A 22485-nucleotide genomic window follows, 5' to 3' on the forward strand; every position below is an offset into this window, starting at 1 on the left:
CGCCCAGGGGCAACGTGTGTACCTCCCTGGAAATGAACTCATCATTCAACATAGCACCGACCACAATGGCGCATGCGGAAACGTAGGCATGTTTAGAGCCATGCGCAACCTGCGCCGACCCATCAGTGTAAATGATGCAATGGAAGTCCTCCAAAGGTCGCATCGCCAGAGGAGCAGGATGAACGAATTCATACTGCAAGTACTCCTGCGACCGTAAGGAAGCGTCAAAAATAAACATGACATCCGAGGATGACAATGACGCAGCCCACTGAATCCACCGAGGGTGCAAAGCTTTTGAATTTGGTACACTCGCTTTCGTGACTGCCTCCAAATGAGGACAGGGTGTTACCACTAGCATGCGTTTCCCCTGTGACAGAGCTCGTTCCTTTAGAATAGCCATCTGTACAGCAGTTAAAACCTTTTCTATGGTGGGAAACCGCATCTCAGCCGAGGTGTACAAGTGTGACTTGTAAGCAATAGGTACTGTGTCACCTTCATTAAAAGTGAGGTAAGTGAAACCCACCGTCCCAGGAATTATTCTTATGACCAGGTTGGTGTGGTTATCACGAGTCAGTAAATATTTAGAAGCGAGCAGATCAGCCTGCAAGGATTGCAAAATGGCTGAATGCTCAGGCAGCCAGCATGATTTTGAGAAAGTTGGTTGTATCAAAGCATACAAAGGCTTGATACGCTGGGCATATTCCGGAATGTAAGTCCTGCCGAAATTCAAAAAGCCCAGTAAAGATTGTAATTTTTTCAGTGTTGTTGGAGCGCGCAATTGTGCGCACTTCTCTAAGAAGTGAGGAGCCAAACCTCTACCTTCATTGTTGAGCTCATAGCCCAAAAACAACACTGTGTGTTCAGCAATGTGCGATTTTGCAAAGTTAAATTTGTAACCCATGTCTGCGAAGTTGCAAATAACAGAATTTACACGACACAGATGCTCCCAAATATCGTCGTCTGTGAGATATATGTCATCCACATACGAAAAAGCATCAGGGTCGAGTGCCTCCAGAATAGAGACAATACGAGCGGTAAATATACCAGGACTATTCTTGTAGCCCATTGGAAGACGCCGGAATTGCTTTTGGACTCCAGCGCTTGTAAAACTGGTCCATTGGGAGCTAAAGCTGTCCAATCTGTGGGCATAAAAACCATTGGATATGTCAAGCGTTGTCTTGAAACGCTTACGTACGAGACTATCCACTAGGGCAGAGCCGTGGGTATTCTGTACAGCACAGTTACGGCAATGCGAGTTTAAATGCCGGTAATCCAAAACCAAACGATATGATCCGTCAGGTTTGTTCACAGTAAAAAGGGGATTATTCATCGGTGACACACACGTTTCAATAACTCCCTGATATTCCAATTGTTCAAGGATTTCCGCGACGGAAGATTTTGCTTCACGTCGAATGGGATATTGAGGTTGAGGCTGCGGCTGAGACCGCAACGGAATTTCGTGGCAAGGCGACAATCTATCCCAACCACATTGGTTACGGTACAGAGCCGGCGCGAGAGCCCGAGCCCACTCTTCTGCAAAATGCTGCGCATGCTCTTTCGAGACAGTGTTCGCGAAACTGGGTAGGATCACCTCCTCCCCTCGCGGCGCCGCGAGCACAAAAGGTGGGGGCCAGTCAGCCTCCGAAAGTAAAATATCACATGTAGAAGACAGATTCTCCCAAAATACACCTCTAACGGTACGCTGTATGTCACCTTCAATTAACAGGACAATTTCATATAGTCTTTCAGGGGGAGCAAGTCTCGTATCCGCTGTTTCTATCACAACGTAGACATCAGTCGCTGTCACCCTCAGTAGTGGACGCAGCGCCTCTCTGACTATGGTTATCTCCGCCGCGCTGTCCAGCAAGGTCAGAGCCCACGTCAGATTCCGAAGCCGCGTTCTCACTATCTGTGGCATATCGATGCGCTGTTAAGGCTGCGACTTTCTTTTTCGCAAACTGCGGACGCCTAGGCGTAGAATCCTCCTGCTTCACTGCGCCGTCCGTCTGGCGGGACTGACCACGTCCTTGTTGGCCACCACGTCCACGTCCACCCCCTCCTCCTCCACCGGTCTTCGGGGCCGATGTGTCCTGAAAGGAACGAGGAGAGCGTAGATCAGAACCCTGAAAACGATCAGGCGATTTAATCATCGTGCGGTCGCGCAAATCATAAACTTTTTCGGGTGGCGCAGGAGCTTGTATTGCAGGAAAAGGACCCTGAGTCTGCGTAGTCTGCTTCCCCTGTGTCTGTTTTTTAGGCCAATTCTGTTTCTTGGACTTGGGCTGGGCATCTGTCACTGCAGATTGTCCCTGTGGTTGTTTTTTCTCCTTTACTGGAAAATATTTCAGACCTCTACTTGTGCGGCCAATTGTTTTATAAGCGGCCACTACAATCTTTGCTAACTGGCGGGGTTTGTCGGCATCGGGCAGAGCAGCCAAAGCATTCGACACCTGAAAGTTAACTGCATCTCCTTTAACATTGGAGAGAATGAGATCACATACAATCTCAAAAGAACCACACAGGCGCATACCCAATTCAACCGCTGCCTCTGGACCGTGATCATTCTGAACACGTCTAACGATTTCAGGCAGGGCAGTCATAGACGGGGTGCCGAAGCACCTCGTATAAACCGCCGCAAAAGTTTTACCCCAGCTTTCACAGTCAGCAAGTTCAGGAGTAATATCCTTCGGTAGAGTAATCGTTAACATTCTATGTTTATCAGCAGGAGTAGAATTCGGAAAAACCGCCTCCAGCTGATCAAACTTCTCTGCTAGCCAGAATGGGAAGTCATCGTTGTCAACAGGACGCGCACCAAAAACCGAATTTACCATCACTGGATTGAGACGCATTCCGCCTCGTTCCATGGGAGCGGCCGCACCCCCCTGGGGACCACCAGGAAGATGTCGACCGATGTATTGCACTAAAGCACGAATCACGGAAATGGAAACTACATGTAGCCTGCAAATTTCTGCCAGGGTACAAGCCCCGTGATTCGGGTGCGGGGTAAAGCCACCCAACGCAGGCCAATTTGTACCTGGAATTGAGAGTGGACCTAACCTCGCAGGGGACAAAGAGTGGGGGAGGGCGCCATCAAACCAAACTCGATGCTGCCAATGATCAATAGGTATTTCCAATGCCCTGTACGGCGTATATTCAGCTGGGACATCTGAGGCGGTGTAGGAGTGGAACAAACCAGAATTAGCGTCCACAGCCGGAAACGTAACCCAAGAGTAAAACAACTCGTAAGGAAACGCCGGATCTGCACATACCACGAAAATCACAGCCATCCCATCTACTGGGACCTGGTACGTCTGAAGATGGTTACGTACCGCTACGCGACTATGCTGCGCAATAGCCACCGCTGCCGCCATTACAGAACTGGAAACAAGAAAAAACAAAGAATACTTTGTAGCACAACTGGGAAGTAATCCAAAGAAACCGTTTAGGTAAGAATCAAGCTTGAATAAAGACCTATTCCAAGAAATAGGTAGGTTTCACCAACACCCCGTTTTCCGGAAACGGACGTGAAGGGGTTAAGGCATGAACGATAAACTACTCGAGTGTCATGATATAAGACCACCGAAACCGTTGGGCGCCATGTTGCAGGGTTTCTGTACTCACACAGAACTGTGCACAGAGGAGTGGAACCTCGGCAAATTAGGGTGTCCCAAAACTTACCTTAGCAACCAACTCACCCCTTACCGAGCTAGCTACAGTGTCTCATTGGACATATCAAACTCCCAATGTTTAGACAAACCAGAACATGAACTTACAGTACCTCAGGGTACGTGGGACTCATGAACACTCTTTCGTTATATTATCATTACAAACCAGAACATGGAGTAAAGAAGACACATGTGCATTTGAAATGTTTATTTACTAATGCCGTCTTCTCAGGCGCAGTATCTTTGATAATACAAGTATACTTATTATCAGTAGCAAAATTATCAGCATAGTTACTAAGACATAAAAAGCGAATGGTGACAGCATGTTAACATGCTGTAATGAATAAGAGTTAACAACACTTATATCTCACCCTCCCTAACACATATATTATATTATTATCTAAGAAGGTCTCTTTGGGTTGTTTTAGGGCGGGCCCATACCTTAGTGTCCTAGCATGAAGGAATCACATCAGCATACACCAGCTCTCTCTGCATGTGCACCGCATCAAGTGTGTTAACTACCCTCCTGCAAAGCAATATCAATCCCGCCTCAAGCCCAAGTTGGCAAAGGCTGCACTTGTGTTATGACTATGAAGGCGTGGAGATCAGACCTCATAACAATTCCATATCGTGTTGCTCCTGAAACTTCAGCACTCTCCGTGCAGACATGTTTTATTAAACAAAGCAGATATCAGAGCAATAACATATTATTCTCACATTCACCACGGCAAACTACTAGGCTGAAAGCTAAGTCAACAATTAAGGGTCGTGTGCAGAAGTTGCAAGAAAGGAAAAATGGCGTTTAAATCTCAAATGTACCTATGCTAACTTAACACGATATAAGGATATTTAGGAGCTATATAACACCGGGACACTTTGATATTACAGAAGGTGCCGCAGATTCTTGTGAGGTCCCCTTCTGTAATACAGATAGCGCTGGCGCACATATAGTGCCAGCGATATAATCGGAGTGCATTCCCCATTTGCTTGGGGGATGGCCTCATGCAAATGAGGGAATCTCTTTGCCTCGGCGCCTGTGCCATTTTGTAGACGAGTGCGCAAAGGCAAAGGAGCCATCACGAGGTGTACCGACGGTGTGCCACAAAAACGTGTTGCACTGTTACACCCACTGATAGAAGCCCTCAAGAGGGGGCGAAAGGTGTCCTATGGACCCCCACATCCCCTTGCAGACGGGTGCTTTAACGCACAGCCTTTAAAGTGCAGAAGGGTTGCCACCTGTCCAGTGAAACACATTCACTCTTACAGGGCATTCTCCTTGTTTGCGCAGGGCGTACATTTTGAAAGGCGCTGCATTATATAATACGGCCCCTGGTATTTTGTCAGTTACTGCATGCTGCAGCACCGTAATAATTATCACTTGTTTTCCGTTTTTGCTATCCCAATGTTTATGTTGATTATTTATATATATGACAAACATAGAAAGCACGTTTAATCATTTCATTTTTCTTTGCAACGTGATAACCAAGTCTGCTGGAATATATTCACAGTACTTAACTTTAATTGAACCCTTTGTTCTAAATACTTGCTTTTAAGTTATTTACAAGGTTTCACTGAAGTTGATTATAACCTATCTTGTTTATTATTATTCAAAAAAGAGCCCAGTTTCACAGAATGAAAATAAGTGTAAGGGCACTAAGGACTTACTTTTCAGTTTATTCTGAAAGTTTCAGCAGTGACTCTAAGTTATAAAAGTTAAGAACATAACCTTTGCTAGTGCTAATGGGAGACACATTTATCCTTCGCTTTCAGGGCTTATCAGCCAGCTATTATATTGAACATTAGTATCCTTGTTCAAAGAAGATATGCTGGTGTGAACCGTCTTTAAAACTCGAATTAGGCTTTTCTTTTGGTGCTTAGTTTAGCTTAGTGCTCTAATGATTGGAGGGTGAGATTTATATAAAATTACATAGCCAATATGTTCCAATATTTTTTGTATTCTTAATGTTACATCTACTATTATGTTTGTTTTTATCATAGTTAGTACCCCCGTTGTGTGCACTAGGATAGGATTCTGATTTTAAATTGTGTTTTTTTAAATATATATATTTTTTTCTTGAGTGTGCCTTTCTGTTCTGCAAGAGGGCTTGGATTCCACTAATCATCCCTGTGATATTTGATAGCATTGATCGTTACCTGAAACACATCTAACTCAAATGCTGCTCAGGAGGTTGCGGGGTGATTGTAGTTCAACTAGCTTTCTGTCTTGAGTTGGCACAATGACAAAGTCCCTAGTGCAAGGGGTTCTAAAAAGTGTTTTTGTGGGCTATATTCTGAATGATCCAGGAAATGTATCCGCACTGTTCACTTAATGGATGACATTTTATTCTGGAAGTTCTGTCAGTCAGTCAAGTATGCTTTATTCGAGATAAAAAAACTCATAAAAGCAAAACACCTTTAAAACCTTACATTCATGACAATGGTGATAAAAAGATATTTACAATCACAAAGAAATTTAAAAGATAGAGCTACAAGACTTCCATTTAAAAATTCTATTTCGAACCACAAAATTCATACAAAGATACAACACCAATGTATAATCAAATTCTCAATAGATAATTGAAAGGGCAGGGGAAGGACTTCATTTCTCTATACATCCTAATATTGTGCCAGAAAAGTTCTCCTGATTGCCCATGCCCAGCCTAGGTATTTCGCAACAGCCACAGCAATAGTGGGGGAAGAACTAGTACATATCATTCTAAGGGCCGCAACACTATCCCTTGTACCAAGCTGTTTACACATGGCCTTCAACCAGACACGTCGGGGTAAACAGTAGGCCGCACATACAAACAGTAGATGGGCAATGGTCTCTATGCAGCCTTTACAAGATGGAAAAAAGTGAGAGTTGCCCTCAGCCCATCTCCCAGTTAGCGATATAATAGGAATGGACCCCACCCTGAGGTGGAAGTATAACTTCCTTTCCTGGGGCTTGGTTATAATATCCCAGTAAAGCTCAAGGGAAGGGCAAGATTTCCATTCGAAGTACTGACCCTCCAGCGTAGAAGGGTCAGCATCATTCCAATGCCTATAATTTACTGTTTCCCAATACTTTGCTTTTATAATTTCCTTAGCCGGAAACTGGACCTCCTCTGGTTTCTCCCAAAGCTCATTCAAACCCAAAGACCCCAAGGATCTGCGCAGATCCCTTAACCAGTCTATCTTATGAAATTTGTCCCGGATGATTACATCCAGGAAGCCCCTAGCGTAGTGAGCGAGTTCAGGAGTGACCCAGATGCGACGCCAGTATAGAATGGGTCGCAATCTGGCCATGTCAGATATGGCTTTCCTGCCCAACTCGCAACGTAGCGGCTTCAAGGGTGTACTTTTAGGGAGTGCAATAAGGTTTCGGAGAAACTTATTTTCAGTGAGTGTTAGTGGTACCAGGTTGTCATAGCCCCAAAGCTCAGCGCCGTATAGCGCAGAGCCAACTGCTTTGGCTTCATATACTTTAAGTGCTGGCTTAATAGGTCTAGTCAATGATTTTTTATGCTCAGCACTTATGACACCTCTGTTTTGGCGGAATTTGAGAGCCGCCATTTCCATATGTTTCTTCCACTTAGCACCCTTATCAATATGGACTCCCAGGTAGACGAAGTCAGATACTATTTCCAACTTCTGGCCATCCAAGAAAAAGTTCCCTCTGAAACTGGGATGAGCTTTAAAAGTCATGAGCTTTGTTTTTGCCACATTTACTTCGAGGCCACGATCCCTGCAAAAGTCCTCAAATGTTCAGAGTACGCTGAAGGCCACTAGGGGTTTTGGATACTATCAATGTGTCGTCTGCAAAAAGTAATATTGGGGTTTTCAATCCATCCAAAACTGGAGCATCAATAGACGCAGACAACATGCGCTCCACTACACCATTGATATATTGGGAAAAAAGTGTTGGCGCCATGGCACAGCCTTGGCGTACCCCTCTTTCCACTGGGAACTCATCAGTTACCTGGCCATGCCTACCCCACTGAATCTTTGCATGGTTGGCCTCGTGTAATCTCATGACCAGGGATAAAATCTCAGGTGGCATACCCATCTCACTTAGGACTTTCCATAGCAAGGAGCGGGGGACTAAATCGAAAGCTGCACGCAGGTCGATAAAAGCTGCGTACAGACTTCCATTCCCCAACTGCACTATTTTCCAGTGTAGCAAAGTAAACCTAAAAATCTGGTCTACTGTGCTGGTCAATTTGCGAAATCCGGCTTGATAGGGTGATAGTACATTGGATTCTTCTACCCAGTTCATGATCTTTGTCAGGGTCATTTTTCCTACAACCTTCTGGACCGTATCTATTAGGCTGATGGGCCTATAATTCCCCGGTATAGTTTTATCTCCCTTGTTGAATACGGATATTATTACTGCCCCCAGCCACGATTTTTGCCCCTAGAGCTACCGCATTCGCCAAATTCAAGATATACTTCCCCCAGCAGGTTTTATCGTGGAGGAAGACATCAGCGGGCACCCCGTCTGGTCCTGGAGCTTTTTAAACTGGTGAAGAGGATGGCTGTTTTTTAGTGGTTGTATGCTTCATAGTTTATAGTGGAACAGCCAGAATATTGAGAATGGAGATGCTTTTGTCCTTCCAAGATGGGTGCCAATTATGCTGCATCTAAGTAGGCTGAATGTAGAGCTGCACTGTAGTGGAGATCAAATTGTTATCATTCTGATTTGTCTGAAAAAGGGTAAATGTGCTTCACTTCCCAGGACTGTGCCTTCAATGGTCCAGATTAGTTGTGAAGCAGGTTTTTAAAAAAACTTTTCTGAAGGCAGCATAGTAGAAACAGACTGGGTGTCAACGTTTGTAGTGTATGATTTATAAACTCAGGAGATTAAAGTAAAGTAAAGTAAAGTCCACATTTGTAAAGCGCACAATCACCCGTTAGGGTCTCTAGGCGCTGGGGGCCGTCAGGAAGATTAAGCGAGCTATTGCCCAGAGTCACATGGTGCTGGGCTAACCTGCCGCCGGAGCCGGGGATCGAACCGTGGTCCCCAGATTCCAGCGTCAGTCGCCCTGGCCGCGGCGCCACACCTATTGGATCAAAAGCCTGGCATGTGTGAAGAGTGCAGTCAGGCCTTATAACTAGTATCATTCAGTATCATTCAGCTTTTCCCTTTTAGCAATAAACTTGTATCGGTGGTTGAGGATGTGAAGCCCGTTTGGCCAGCAAGGTGGTTAAGAGCCTAATGACTGGTCTCCGACCAGGCACAGGTCCAGGCTCGTTCTATAATGCAGTCCCTGTTACTCACTTTGCCTGAGCCCCTTGCTGTCAGGACTTGATATCTATGTAACTCAACATGTTCGGCTTGATACAGTATTTAACTGCTACGCTATTTATTTAATTTACCTATGGTATTGACTGTATGGTGAATAAAAGTCTTAATCTTTTTTTATAAAGATAGAATTCTCACCGGCCAGTGCTGATATTGAGTCTTCTTTATTTGTTCCTTTCATCTAAGCTTCTAAACCTACAACACCTTTCAAAATTAATCAATGACTGGTCAAACCTGCTGCTCCATGAAGCTTAATACTTTAAAGGGGAATTCAGTGAGCATGTGCAAGTAGCTAATTCTTAGTGATCCAGGGGAAGCGGCTAGCAGACAACAATTATTACAAGGATTGCCATGTTGTTCCTGAATTTCCTGCTGTTGAGGCTTTTCTGTAGGGATGTGGTGGAGGCGAGGCTATTTGTTGTAATATGGGAGCCCTTCTGCTGGGGACAATTTGGATGGCCAGATCATGGGTTGAGGTGGAAGTCTGTATTATATTTAGTATTTGGGAAAGTTCGGAAAACCAATGCCTGACTAATTTGGAGAATCAAACCTTGATTCATATGGAACCACACATGTGAGAAGGACACAGAGCAGGTCTGAGTCCTTGGGGAGCAGACCCTTTGGGTTGCAGTGCTAGTCAACCACCTCTCTTTCCGCTATGCAGGTTTTTTCTTTGTCTTGTACTAGGGAATACACGCATTACCCCCAATCATCTGGTATCACTCGTTTACTCTTCAAACAATCTCTTTTTGTGGGACATGTTATTTTTTCTGATTAATCTGTACTGCAAACCCCTTCATATTGTGTCAAAGTTATATTACGGATTATGGCCTAAGATTTCCCAAGCAGGCTTTCTGACTCAAAGCTTCTTAATTGCCTCCGTTATATAATTTGTTTTTTTTGTTGTTTAGTTTTATATAGCGCGAACTAGACCCGAGGAATCGGTATAGAGTTAGAAGTTCGGAAAAGTATTTCAATTACTGTGCATTTCACACAGTGCATCAATTAAGAAGGTCGGCAGCATATGAACATTGGGTGTGGCATGTAGAGCTGTGCATGCAATTGGCCTATGTTGCCCTCTGTGTCTGCAATGGGCATGTACTAACTACAGATTTATTTTCCAGGATGCTGCTGAGCAAGCTAAGCAACAGGAGCAGGGATGGTTCCCAGACATGCATATATTTTTTGTCAAAAAGAAATCAAGTAAGTGTTCATACTGCAAATGCCTTACAGAAATATTGCTCTGAAGAGTGCATGATAGTCGCCGTACAGGCACTGGTGAAAGGGATGCCATATAATCGCTCCTTTCAGCAGGGCATGGTATAAATGTTGCCTTGTTTTAGTACAGTACAAGCCCTGTTTAGAGGTCATAGTACAAGCACATCTCTGAACACAATGCAACTACTCCTCTAACAAGTGGCAGCATTCAAAGGGCAAGCCTTGCTCTCTGAAGATGCTTCTCGGTTTCTAAAATGTCTCGTCATGTCTTTTGTGCTTACCCTTTTGATTTAAATTCTGTTGGAAATCCATGTATCAACTGTAAGGAGCCAAACCCTCCCTGTGCAATCTTGTTATTAGAGGTACTTTAAAAGATGGGTTGGTTGCATTACCGATTCTTGTCACTGTTAATTGGTTTCCACTCCGTAGTAAACCATAGTAGCTCTATTTAACTCGATCACATGAATTGTTCGGGATCCTGTTCACCATAATGGAGACCATATTTATTTTAGCTAACTTATCAAGAAGTATTCTGTGTGTAACACTACTGGAGGCCTTGCTGAAGTCCTTGTATTCCCCCATTCGTTTACTTACCTTAATTTGAAGTATTAATTCTCCCAACAAGAACAACCTTATTTTTGGTTGGCATTCTCTCTGTTATGGTGAAACCCACCGATATGTTTTTCCATTCATTTTCACACCTCCACTGCCTCTCGCTTTTGTTGCCACTTCCTTTATCTTTGCATAGCAGTCCAACTTATGGTCTTCTCTACTCATTAAGCACCACATCTCTGTCCTTCCAGCAAATGTACAGGGTTGTTGATTTGCTGCTGCTTCCTTTCTGCATTCTTCAGCGTATCTCCTTTGGCCCTCTTTCCGTCTCTGTCTTTAATTTGCTTAATTTTTAAACTGCCTTTCTCCTCCATTAACAGAGTTTCTCTTCTTTAATTAAACATTGTACATACAAATTTGATTTATGCTATGAGTAGTTCACAAACCACGAAATAATTTTGGAACGAAGGTAAAGCTTTTCTGTGCTCGCGAGTACTTTCCTGATCAGCTATGTATGTTTTTCACATGGTATAGTCTTTGATATATATCTATGACACCCTGGCCGATATCAGGTATTGTGGGGGGGTTGGGGTGGAGCGATACCCAAAGTGTAGATGGCGCATACTCCTTTAACTACCCAGACTATGTGGTGACTGGCAGTGTGATTAGTTATGCGGACACGTCGGTTGCCCTTTGTATTTCTGGGGTGATTGCCTATTGTGTCATCACATCAAGTTTTTTTTGTTTCGGTTATTGGGTTCCTTGACCTTCATTATATGGAGGACATGTATGAAGAATGCTTATGGTATACGTGGGTTGTGTGCTTCCAAAATCTGACGCTGGAGTCGGGGAGTGTTCAGGAGTGGTGAATGCACACACAATAGTCACAGCCACGGCCCTCATTCATAATAAGCAGATTGTCCTTAAATGGATATAGGCTAGTTCCCTCAGAGGGAGGCCACGATCTCGCCTGTATCCTTGCCACCTCCAGGGTTCCCAGAATAGCCAACCGCAAGACTATTGGTTAGAGGAGGATTGAGTTTAAATCCACTTCTCCCAAATTCGACCTTCTTCCCATAATCTCGCTTATTTAATAATCATTGGACTTTATTGAGATGATAAGTTGTCAAACTTAAGCCAATCATCCCAGGCCACCCAAAATCTAGTTCTTTTAACTGAGGCAACCCAATCAAAAAATACTGGAGGCTGAGGAGAACCCCATTTTAAGCAAATTTCTCTCCTTGCCAAAAGGATTCAAATAAATAGCAATGAAGATTGGAGTTTAGAGAGCTTACTAGTTGTATTTTCCTCTAAGAAAACTAAAAAAATAACCAAAACCCGGGCTTACCTCAATTTCTTGGCTCAAAACCTCTGACAAGGTCTTACCAACATTGTTCCAGAAGCCCTGAATCCGAGAACACTGCCGAAACATATGGAGATCGTCCACATTTTCCAGTCCACACTTCAAACAGGGCTTCACACCTTCACCTCCCAGCTTTGCCAATCTCTTGGGGGTCCAGTATACCCTGTGGAGTGTAAACAAATGAGATCTTCTAAGGGGAGCAGCTTTAACAACACTGCATAAAGTGTGCATCAAGACTTGCCATAGAGATGCTATGTCGATCGAAGGCAGGTCTCTTTTCCAGGGCTCCTCCATCAGTGTTTACTAGCAACCAGTATCATTTGGAGACTTCTTTACATTGGTATTGAGGACCCAAGAGGATGTTTTCATATTCATGCTCATCATCCCCATCCCCTTCCATTCTGATCTTTGCGGCCCAACTAGACAGCTGGTAGAATTTGAATCTGGATAACCTCTGATTTGAGGTGTTGTTGAAGTAAGGTAATGATTTATTGTTTTTCAGCAATTGGCCTCATTTCTTAATGCCTTCTTCCAATAATGGGGTTGACAAACTATCCTTAATACACAAAGGCATACCAGGAGAGTTCCAAATAGGGGCGCCAGCACTGCAGTATGGGATCTTAAGAGTTTTCCTGACCTGGTACCAAATCTCACAGGCTGATCTCAGTATCTTCAGTTTGATTTTTTTGAAAAATTTGGGGTGGCCGAGCTTAAAAAGAAACCCATCTCCAGCCAGGGGACTATTTCTGGACATAGCCTGAAGGAAAGGGGAAAACAAAAGGAATCAAACCGGAGAGTTCTTATTTTTTTAATTGGAAAGCTAAACAATAGTAGAGACAATCAGGACTTGCTATACCCCTATCTAGCTTAGTGTTACACAATTTCCTCCAAGAGGAAGGACTATCATTACAATTGGATTTAGGTTTGACCGATTGGCAGCCATCTTAGATTGTTTTTTTTTCTTCTCGTACTTGTCTTGGAATCATTCTAGTTTTCCTCCACCTGAAAAAGTGGGGTGAACAGTTTCCTTCATATCTACCTGACGCGACTGGCTCCTCGATTGGTGTATGCTTACGAGGCCAACACAACCAGCCCGACCGAAGGATCACTCTCTCAAGTGGGCCACAGTGCCTATAAGATCACCTATCCCCTAAACCTCTCTAAAAATGCATCAACAAAATTCAAACATAACTTAATCAAAAGAAACCCGGAGACACTTATTTCAGATACTTATTTCAGCATTTCTAATGGCGACATCATGTCGGACCTAATCTTCTTCACGAACAAAAGGGCCCAATGGAGGAAATCTCTCCTATCCTTCTTTCAGTGCAAACAAATAAAAAAACTCCCCATGGTTTTAGTCTTTCCACTACTTCCTCTCCTATTTACAAAATAGATCTCACCATTACTATCTACAACAATGGGATCGTTCTCATTCAAGCTTCCAATCGAAACCTAGAGCAATTTGACAAGCTCTTTCTGAAGATCAAAGGTTCTATGGTAAACAACTCATCTTCTGTACAACATGATCTAGCTCTAACCACCTCAAGCACCTTACAAAGCGATGCCCTCATTTCCTCCTCAGATTTATCTCCCCCTTTACCCAATTCCCCTCCCTTTCCCTGGCCGATTGCTGTTTTGCCTGAACCACATAATACGTGGCCATTAACTCTATCACCACTACCTATACGTGGGCCATTACTTTCAAGAACACTGCTCAGAATCAATGAACAACCTACTAGGCGGGACTCTCCTACTAACGTCTCTGACCTCTCTATCACACAGACACCCTCTCCAGATCTTCACACCCAATCTACATACCGGTCAAGGCTTTCTGGAACTCAGCTCACACCCAATGACCAACCCTCTTCACTGGATTACCCCTTCGCCGCTGCTGATCTATCTAACACACCTAGACTCCCTCCCCCCTCTCCGGATCTCCACACTCAATTCCCGCCCCTCTCCCACCACCCAGACATGCTGGCACCATTGGACTTTATCTCCCTCCAACTGCACCTGCTCGCCAACGAATTCTACGTTTTTAAAGCCCTCTCACTTGAATATTTCCCTGCGTTAAGTCCCCTCCTCTCTCATCCAAACTGGCCTAGTACCTCCGCCAGTGTCACAGATAAAGCTCCCCATGACCATCCCTCCTCCCCTTCTATCATCCCTCTTCATAACACAGCTTCTCTCCTCAGATGCTCGTTAACAGGGCCTGCCCCTAATGAGACTGATAGCCTACTCAAACCATTTTCTTCAAACACTGACAGCAACTCGAGTACAAAGGGAATAAATCAAACAATTCACTCTAACCCAAACAGAGAATCCCACCACAACCGCAAAGTCGTAAATAATGACAACCTCAGGAGAGTGAACATCAATCAGCCTCCTTCCCCCCCCCCCATACTCCGGCTACACTCAAATGCATACTACTCAACTGCAGGTCTGCCAACAAACATGCCTCTGAGATCTTCGACCATTTACAACATAAAGATATAGACATTATTATCCTCACAGAAACCTGGCTCACCCCCTCGTCTACTCCGATTCTAGACCTCTTGGTGCCTCCCTCCCATGACATAATTCGTCTGGACAGAGTTACGAAATTGGGAGGTGGCCTAGCCTGTATACATCAAAATACACTTGCGATCTCCCACTCAGAGTCCTCTTCCCCATTAACCTGCGAATACCTTTGCCTCAACAGTTCCAGTAACAAGCAGATGGTTTGTAAACTTCATATATTCTAATACCCGCCGGGCGACAACCTACCATTCTTTGAGCAATTAATGGAAATCATAGCTGACAATGTGTTTTCAGTGCAGCTACCTGGGAGACTTTAACCTTCATTGGTCAAACCCTAATGACCAAGCTGTGGCATGCCTCAATTTCTTCTTGAAGGATCACGATTTGGTTCAACATTGTGACCAGCCTACCCACAGTAAAAGGGAAACTCTTGACCTCATCATCTCCGAAGTACATTCTATCACATTGGACTCCATCATACCCTGCGATTGGTCAGACCATCACGTCATTTCCTTCCATATTAACTTGGAGGTTTCTCAGAGTAATTCTCAAACTACTCAACCAAAGATCTGGAAACAAGACCTCGGAGACATCAGCACAGTCGACCGAGCAACCCGCTGTAGGCGTGCCCTCTCTCCGCAAAGAGACTTAGTTGAAGTACATGCACTTACAGACTTCTATAATTCTTCTATTTCTAGCATCATGGACGATATTGCCCCACACCAACAAAAAAATGCACCCTCAAAAATATCTAATCCTTGGTTCAATAGCAACCTAAATTCGGAACATCGCAATCTAAGGGCCTTAGAGCGCTCATGAAGATCTACTCCTTCAGCGGACCATCTGAAAAACCTCAGATCAGCTAGAAGCTCTTATAACAAACAAATCAAGACGGCCAAGGCGGAATATTTCCGATCCCAATTTAACCAAGCGGCCAATCGACCCATGAAACTGTTCGAACTGATTAAACAACAATCTGTCATAGCCCCCAACCGATCAGCCTCGGAGGTCAGTCCTCCCTCTTGTTTTGACTTGGCGGACTTTTTTACTGAGAAAACCAGACTTATTAACATCCATCTAGAAATCAGGAGGTCTCTATTAACATCCAAAGGCCCGGCACCCTCCCAGGTCACACCAGACAAGGTTGCTACACTTAGCAGCGGTATCAAGCATAACGCTTCCTGGGATACCTTTACCATCCTAAACGAAAATGAAATCAATAAGATTCTTCGGAGTATCAACCCATCTAATCACTTCAGTGACCCTTTACCACCTACTATCTTCAAAGCAATTCAAGATTCTATCTCCCCATCTGGACAAAGATTGTCAATGCTTCTCTCTCACAGGGTACGATCCCAGACTGCCTAAAAGAGGCCCAGGTAACACCTATTTTAAAAAAAACCTACAGCAGACAGTATGGATCTTAACAACTTCCTCTCCATCATCCCCACACTAGCCAAACTCTTGGAAAAATGCGTCCAGTCCCAATTATGTACGCACATCGAATATTTCCATCCAACACCAATCGGGATTTCGTAGTGGGCACTGCACTGAATCAGCTCTCACTCACGTCATGTATGACATCCTAATAATGCTTGACAGAAATGAATCTTGCCTCCTTATCCTACTCAACCGTTACTCAGCTTTTGACACTGTCAATCACGACAACCTCCTAGTTATTCTGGAGCAAAGGATGGGCCTCTCTGGGCAGGTGCTGCAATGGTTCTCGTCCTTCCTCCAGCATAGATCACAGAGTTAAGGCGAACCATTCTCTCTCCCAGCATCCCCCGTCACCATGGGGGTTCCCCAAGGATCCTCCTTATCTCCCATTCTATTCAATTTGTTTCTGGAACCATTAGCTAAAGTACTAAAATCCATGGACATGCGCTTCCATATGTATGCAGACGACACCCAACTCTACCTGAAAATCTCCTCCCCGGACAACATCACTTCACTCAACTCCACCCTACTGTCTACCCAAAATTGGCTAACTGAGAACCACCTCCTGCTAAACACCTCCAAAACAGAATTCCTCCTCATCTCTCCCCGAAACACACTCCTAATATTGACCTCTGTATGAACCAACTTCAACTGCCCCCCACCCCCCCACATTATTGACTCAGCTAAATCTCTAGGAATTACACTGGACAAATATCTGAATATGAAGATCCATATCAGCAACGTAAGCAAGGGAGCTAACCACCTTCGGAGAACACTCTGGAATCTCAAACCTTTCCTACCTTAAGCCAATTTCAAGCAGGTGGTCCAAACGCTTGTTCTACCGGGGCTTGACTATGGCAGTGCTACGCTATGCGACCTCCCCAAATACACTTTGGCTCCTCTAAAGGCATCATTGAACGCTGCGGCCAGACTGATTACAGGCACCAAGCGAAATGCCCACATCTCCCCGGTCCTAAAATCTTTAAACTGGCTGCCCTACGAAGCTAGAATTCAACTAAAGATTGCATGCCTATCGCACAATGCCCTCCTCTTCAAAACCCCCAACTACCTGGCACAAAAGCTAATTCTATCCAGAGGGGGCAGACCGTCGAGGAATGCTAACTCATTCCTGCTGAAACCCCAGATCTTCCGCAAAAAGAGAACAAATCAACGAGCCTTCTCGGGCTCGGCTCCAAAAATTTGGAACTCTCTTCCACCGGAAATCCGGAGAATCTCCTCCATGGTTGCTTTCAAATTTGAAGCAAAAAGATTCCTCATGAACAAGTTCTTACCTTCATAAGAGGAGCGATTTTCAGCTCTTAGTGCATCGCTCACACTAAAAGAAAATTAGTATAATTCTGGTACTTTACTGTTGTATTGGCTCCCCTTTGTCGTTATGTGTCAATGCCTAGCACATTATACTCCTAGCCAAGGTCTATTTTGGTTCTTTTATGTGCACAACTATTGTATTGCTTATGCATATTTCCTACTTGACCCTCATACTGTTATGTTACCTCATTCCCTCAATTGTAAAGAGCTCTGATATCCTTCGGGATTAAGTTTGTGCTTTATAAAACTTTATAAATAAATAAATAAATAAGAGATCCTCACCCCTTTATTAGCCCAGAAAAAGCTAGATATTTCACTCTGTAAAGATTTTGAGAAGTAATAGTTGAAGGATAAAGGGATCGCATCAAAAATAAAAGTAAATTTAGGCAGGATAGACATTTTAACCAAATTGGAGCGGCCCAAGATAGAAAGTGGAAGGCGATTCCAAGATCTTAATAGTGTTCCTGTCTCTTTTATTTTCGATTCAAGATTTATCTGAGCTAACCTAGTGATGTCATGTGATATCTGTACATCCAAGTATCTAATTTGTTGTTTAACCAGTGCTGAGTTTGTCTGCAAATTCCAGGACATAATTTCGGTTTTCTGTGTGTTGATTACGTAACCTGAAACCTTCCAAAACGCCATCAACAACTGCTCTAAACGCAAAATTAAACTGGGAGTCTCCCTCGTAAAGCTCATCAAATCGTCAGCATGAAGGGCTAGTTTTTTTACCCACCCATTCCATTCAAACGGAGCGAAGACCTGACTGGCCCTAATACTACATGCCAAGGGTTCGATATACAAGTCAAAGACTAACTGGGAAAGTGGACAGCCCTGTCTAGTTCCCCGCTTCAATTTGATTGACCTGGTTAAATTCCCATTAACCACTATCCTCGCTGTGGGAGTTTTATAGAGATTAGTGACGTCCCTAGCAAATTTTTCCCCTAGCTTATTAATGTGAATCATATGATGTAAAGAAAGGGAAGTGCACCCTGTCAAAGGCTTCAGCTGTGTCAAACACAAAGATGGTAAGATGCAGCTTTTCTGAGCTTTTCTGAGGAGGCAATGTCAATAGCGCCGATCATCTCATGAGTTAAGTGGTGAAGTTGACGACCCTTAACAAACCCCTTCTGATCAGGATGAATCAGGGAACCCATTACCTGATTTAATCTCCTAGTTGGAATTTGTGCGTAGATCCTGTAGTCTCAGTTCAGCAGAGAGATTGGCCTATAAGACTCACTATCTATAGGATCTGTGCTGGGCTTTAAGATTAAGCTGATGGCGGCTTCATCCCATGATTTAGGAATTGAGCGACCATCAGAAAAAATACAGTTTAACAGCCTCACCAGAACCGGAGCAAATTCCTCAGCAAGCGAGATGTAAAGCTCATTGGGAGTACCGTCTAACCCAGCTGCACTACCTCTTTTTAGATGTTTCATGGTGGTCTCTAATTATTCTAAAGTAATGCTTTGATTTGGCCCTAAGGCTTGCTCAACCGTCAATGATGTTATTGTTATGCTATCAGTTTACTCTTTTATCTGGGTGTCCGACACTATATGGTCCTCTGTATATAAATCTTGGAAAAAGGACTCAGAGGCTGATTCTGTTTTAGAGTTCTCTGTCCGGACCTTCCCTGATTCGATGTCAACGATTTCCTTGATTAGATTTGTGGTCTGATTAATGCGATACTTCCAAGTAGGAGCTTCCTGCATCCTTCTCCATATTCATGATTAGCTAGTTTACTAGCCTCCCATATTTTTCTTATGATGCTATCTAGGAAATCTGCTAGGGCCTGTCTTTTAGCTACAACCTTTAGTCTGATCACTCTGCTCCCCATCACCTTGTTAGCTAAGTTTCCCCCATAGCGGCTGAGATATCTTCTTCCAGCTGCCCTATCATAGCTTTAGTCTCCTTATTTTTCTTAGAAGCCCAAACTAATAACTCTCCCTCTTATAAATGCCTTCTAGGCATCCCAAACTACGTGTGAAGGGGCAGAACAATGATTAGTTTAAAAAAATAACAAGGTATCATTTTTAAGTTGTGTTATTACACCTAAAGCAGGTGTTATCAATCCTGAAGGCAGGGTGCTTGGTTCTAAGTGAGAGGGTGCCACTGCATGAGCTGGACACCTCTGCAGCCTACGAAGTTCATACTGGGTTGTTAGTGAAGCAGCCATTTACGACATATAGAGTGGCATTACACAAGCACGTGATGACCAACTCTAAAATGGCTGAAAGTAACCCTATCGTGTTTAGTGTCAAACATTGTGGAATCATTCCCCTCACCCTCCCAGCCCCCACCACCCCTCAACCGATAACCGGTGTTGGAGGTATGATTCCACCCCTCAGAAGCGAGCTTCATTGGGTCCCTGCTGTTCCCGGTACCAGCCTTCTAGTCCCGGGCAGTACAAATGGTTGCTGCTGACACATTTCTGCCCTCCTGCTGAGCCAAGCTTGAGCAGAGGATGGTGGAACAATAGGCATCCTGTCACAGAGAGGTGTAACCACCTCCCAGACAGGATTTAGTGTATTAGGAATGGGTGGGTGCTCTTGCCAGCGACCGAAAGTCTGCATGAGGGGCACATTTGGTGTCCCTGTGCAAAGTCCAGTTCAAACCAGTCCTGGGAGCCATTGGCTCCTGCTCTGGCACGAAATTGGATAAAGGACATGGGAGTAACCTACCCACTGTCCAGACCCTTCCCTGGGAGGGTTCCTTGAATCTGTCCAATCATCTCCTGTGGGTACAAAAGGGCTTACCTGGCTGTAGGACCCTAGATTCGACGTGGACAAGATTCTGAACCAGAAACCCCTGAACTTCAACCGTCTGGACACTCTGGACTTCGTTTGGGCCCTACTTCGTCTCCCTCTCAGTCTGAAGCATCGTCTGTGCCCGTGCACCATACAGACTCCATGCAGGACCTGTGGAGCATCAAGGACAATCGAAGACATCTCCCTTGGAGTGAAGGAGTCACTCGTCTGCAACCACATGCACCACATCTTGATTGACCGGTTTGCTGCTCCAGAGCTCCTACGGACTCCAAAGGCTCAAGCAACACAGGAGGTGGGTTCCTACGTCCCTCGAGTTCTGAGCTGCCCTCTCACTGAGTTTGATGTCAGAATCCCTCATGGGGGCGCAATATCCGTATCCTGTCCACCGCGTTCATTTGCAGTTGCATATGCTTGTTGGTCTTTCCCAGCAAGTGCATTGGGCTCCGTGTGGCCCCAACCTCTGACACCATTTGCTACAAAGAACTCCAGCCTCCTCGCACCAAGTTCTCCGTGGGCTTCTGATTTGTGAAAGTGCTCGAGCTCCTCTCGTGACTCCTGTGCCTCCGACCTGTGAGTCCATTTGAGGGTCAACTCTTTACTTTTCTTGGGCTTCCCTGGTTGCTACAGGCTTGCCCCGACTCCCATGACTTTGGTGAGTTCCCTGGACGTTGCTGGTGAACCGTAACCTTTCTTGACCTTCTGCGTGGGTTGCCGTTGCCAAGGCTTGTTGGTGCTCCACTCGGACACCGACTCCTTAGCACTCAACATCCTTCGTGGGACATCTCGTATCCGGCTCCTGGTCGTCCTCTAAGTCACCTGGTCCCCGTGGCTGCAGAGTCAAGAATCCCCTCCACGCACGTGAAGCACCCGACATCAGTGGGCATTCGACTACCGAGCCCCAGGTCACTCCTGAGTGACCCAGACTCTGTCCCTCTGTTTTCAGGTACCCTTCAACAAGAATCCACCTTTGGATTCCATCAGACACCTTTCACCTTCCCAGCAGTGGTTCGTCTTTGAAGTCCTCCATAAAAATCAATGGCGGTTTCTGACACCACTTCAGACCTAAACACACAGCTTCCCTGGGATAGGTACCTCTGGTACTACGGTATCCACAGGGTTTCTTCGAAGTCCATTGGGAAGCGGCCTTAAACTTTAAAACTTCAACCGTGACTTCCACATAGAATTGTACAGAGAACACAGTTGTGTTCCCACACTGCACCTGTCCTGTGTGGGGACACTACTTACTCACCTTGGGGTTCCAGCAATTCTACGTACTCTAGACACTGTCTTGACTCGAGTCATGGTTCTTGTACCACTATTTTAGTACCACTATTTTAGTATATGGTCTGGTCTCTCCCGGAGCCCACTGTGCTATTTACTTTAGTTTCTGTGCTACACTTTTGTGTGCTTTGTGAGTATCCTCATGTAGGGAATACTGTGTCATACTAGAGAGTGTTATATTAATAAATACATATTTTTATAACTACTATGTGGTTCTCCTTTCATTTAACCAATACTATAAGATCGCATTCTGGTAAAACAAGCTGCTTAGCCTTCCTTCAAGACTAAGCCTGAAGGCTGCTCTTCACAGCGAACACTTGGACAGCTTTCTAAGGTTATCTTTGACCTCTTAAATCCCCATAAGGGGTGTTTGGACTGGTTCAAGGTGCCCACTTTAATTCGTGGATAGCATATACCAAGTCAACTTCTCACAGGTATGATGTGTTTATTATTTCTTGTTTTCTTGAGCTATGCTTCACATTCATATAGATAGGTGTATTTAAATCTTTGTGCTGTCAGTTTTATTGAGTGCTTCTTTTAAGGATTACTGCATGACTACTTCTTTATCTGCCACCAAGGCTCCTGTGTAAAAGCTTGGCAGGTTAAAGTCTGTTTAAGTACCCCATTCCATCTCAATTTGACATCTTGTGGGAGTGTTCAGCTTACTCTTTTTTCAGCTCTCTCTTTCCTCTGCAAGAAGGTGAACTGTGTATTTCATAAATTTTTTATAGTGACCCTATATCATGTTTCCAAAGAGTGCCCCTGCATGCCCTTTCGTCCTGAGTCTTTCCTTTGTGTTTCCTTCTTAACACTAAGAGCTAGTCTGCTGCCCTAACACACTCCTTATCCCTTTTAAAATACGTAAACCTGAGGTTCAAGATCTTGCTTGCATGCATTTTGCTGAGCAATCACAGCTCCAGTCATGGATGACACTGCAGCGTTTGGGCATATAAGCCTCCAGATTTAATTCTTAGCGTTCCTGAAAATGTTCAGTGTACTGTAATTTTGGCAACCCAAAACTGTCCAAATTTAGTTAGTTTATGTGGGTCTTGCATCATTCAC

At 44.5% G+C, this 22485-nt stretch overlaps 1 protein-coding gene across 1 annotated transcript in view; it reads left to right on the forward strand.

Annotated features, from left to right (window-relative positions):
- The window catches only part of MCM3AP (minichromosome maintenance complex component 3 associated protein), a 642417-nt gene that overhangs the window by 69103 nt on the left and 550829 nt on the right, over positions 1-22485 (forward strand). Inside the window, exon 4 of the mRNA XM_078681440.1 lies at positions 10074-10152. Within this exon, the coding sequence (XP_078537566.1) occupies positions 10074-10152 (79 nt within the window). The remainder of the gene's footprint in view (positions 1-10073; positions 10153-22485) is intronic.

Source organism: Lissotriton helveticus, chromosome 3_1 (genome assembly GCF_964261635.1).
Source record: "Lissotriton helveticus chromosome 3_1, aLisHel1.1, whole genome shotgun sequence".
NCBI classification, from domain to species: Eukaryota; Metazoa; Chordata; class Amphibia; order Caudata; family Salamandridae; genus Lissotriton; species Lissotriton helveticus.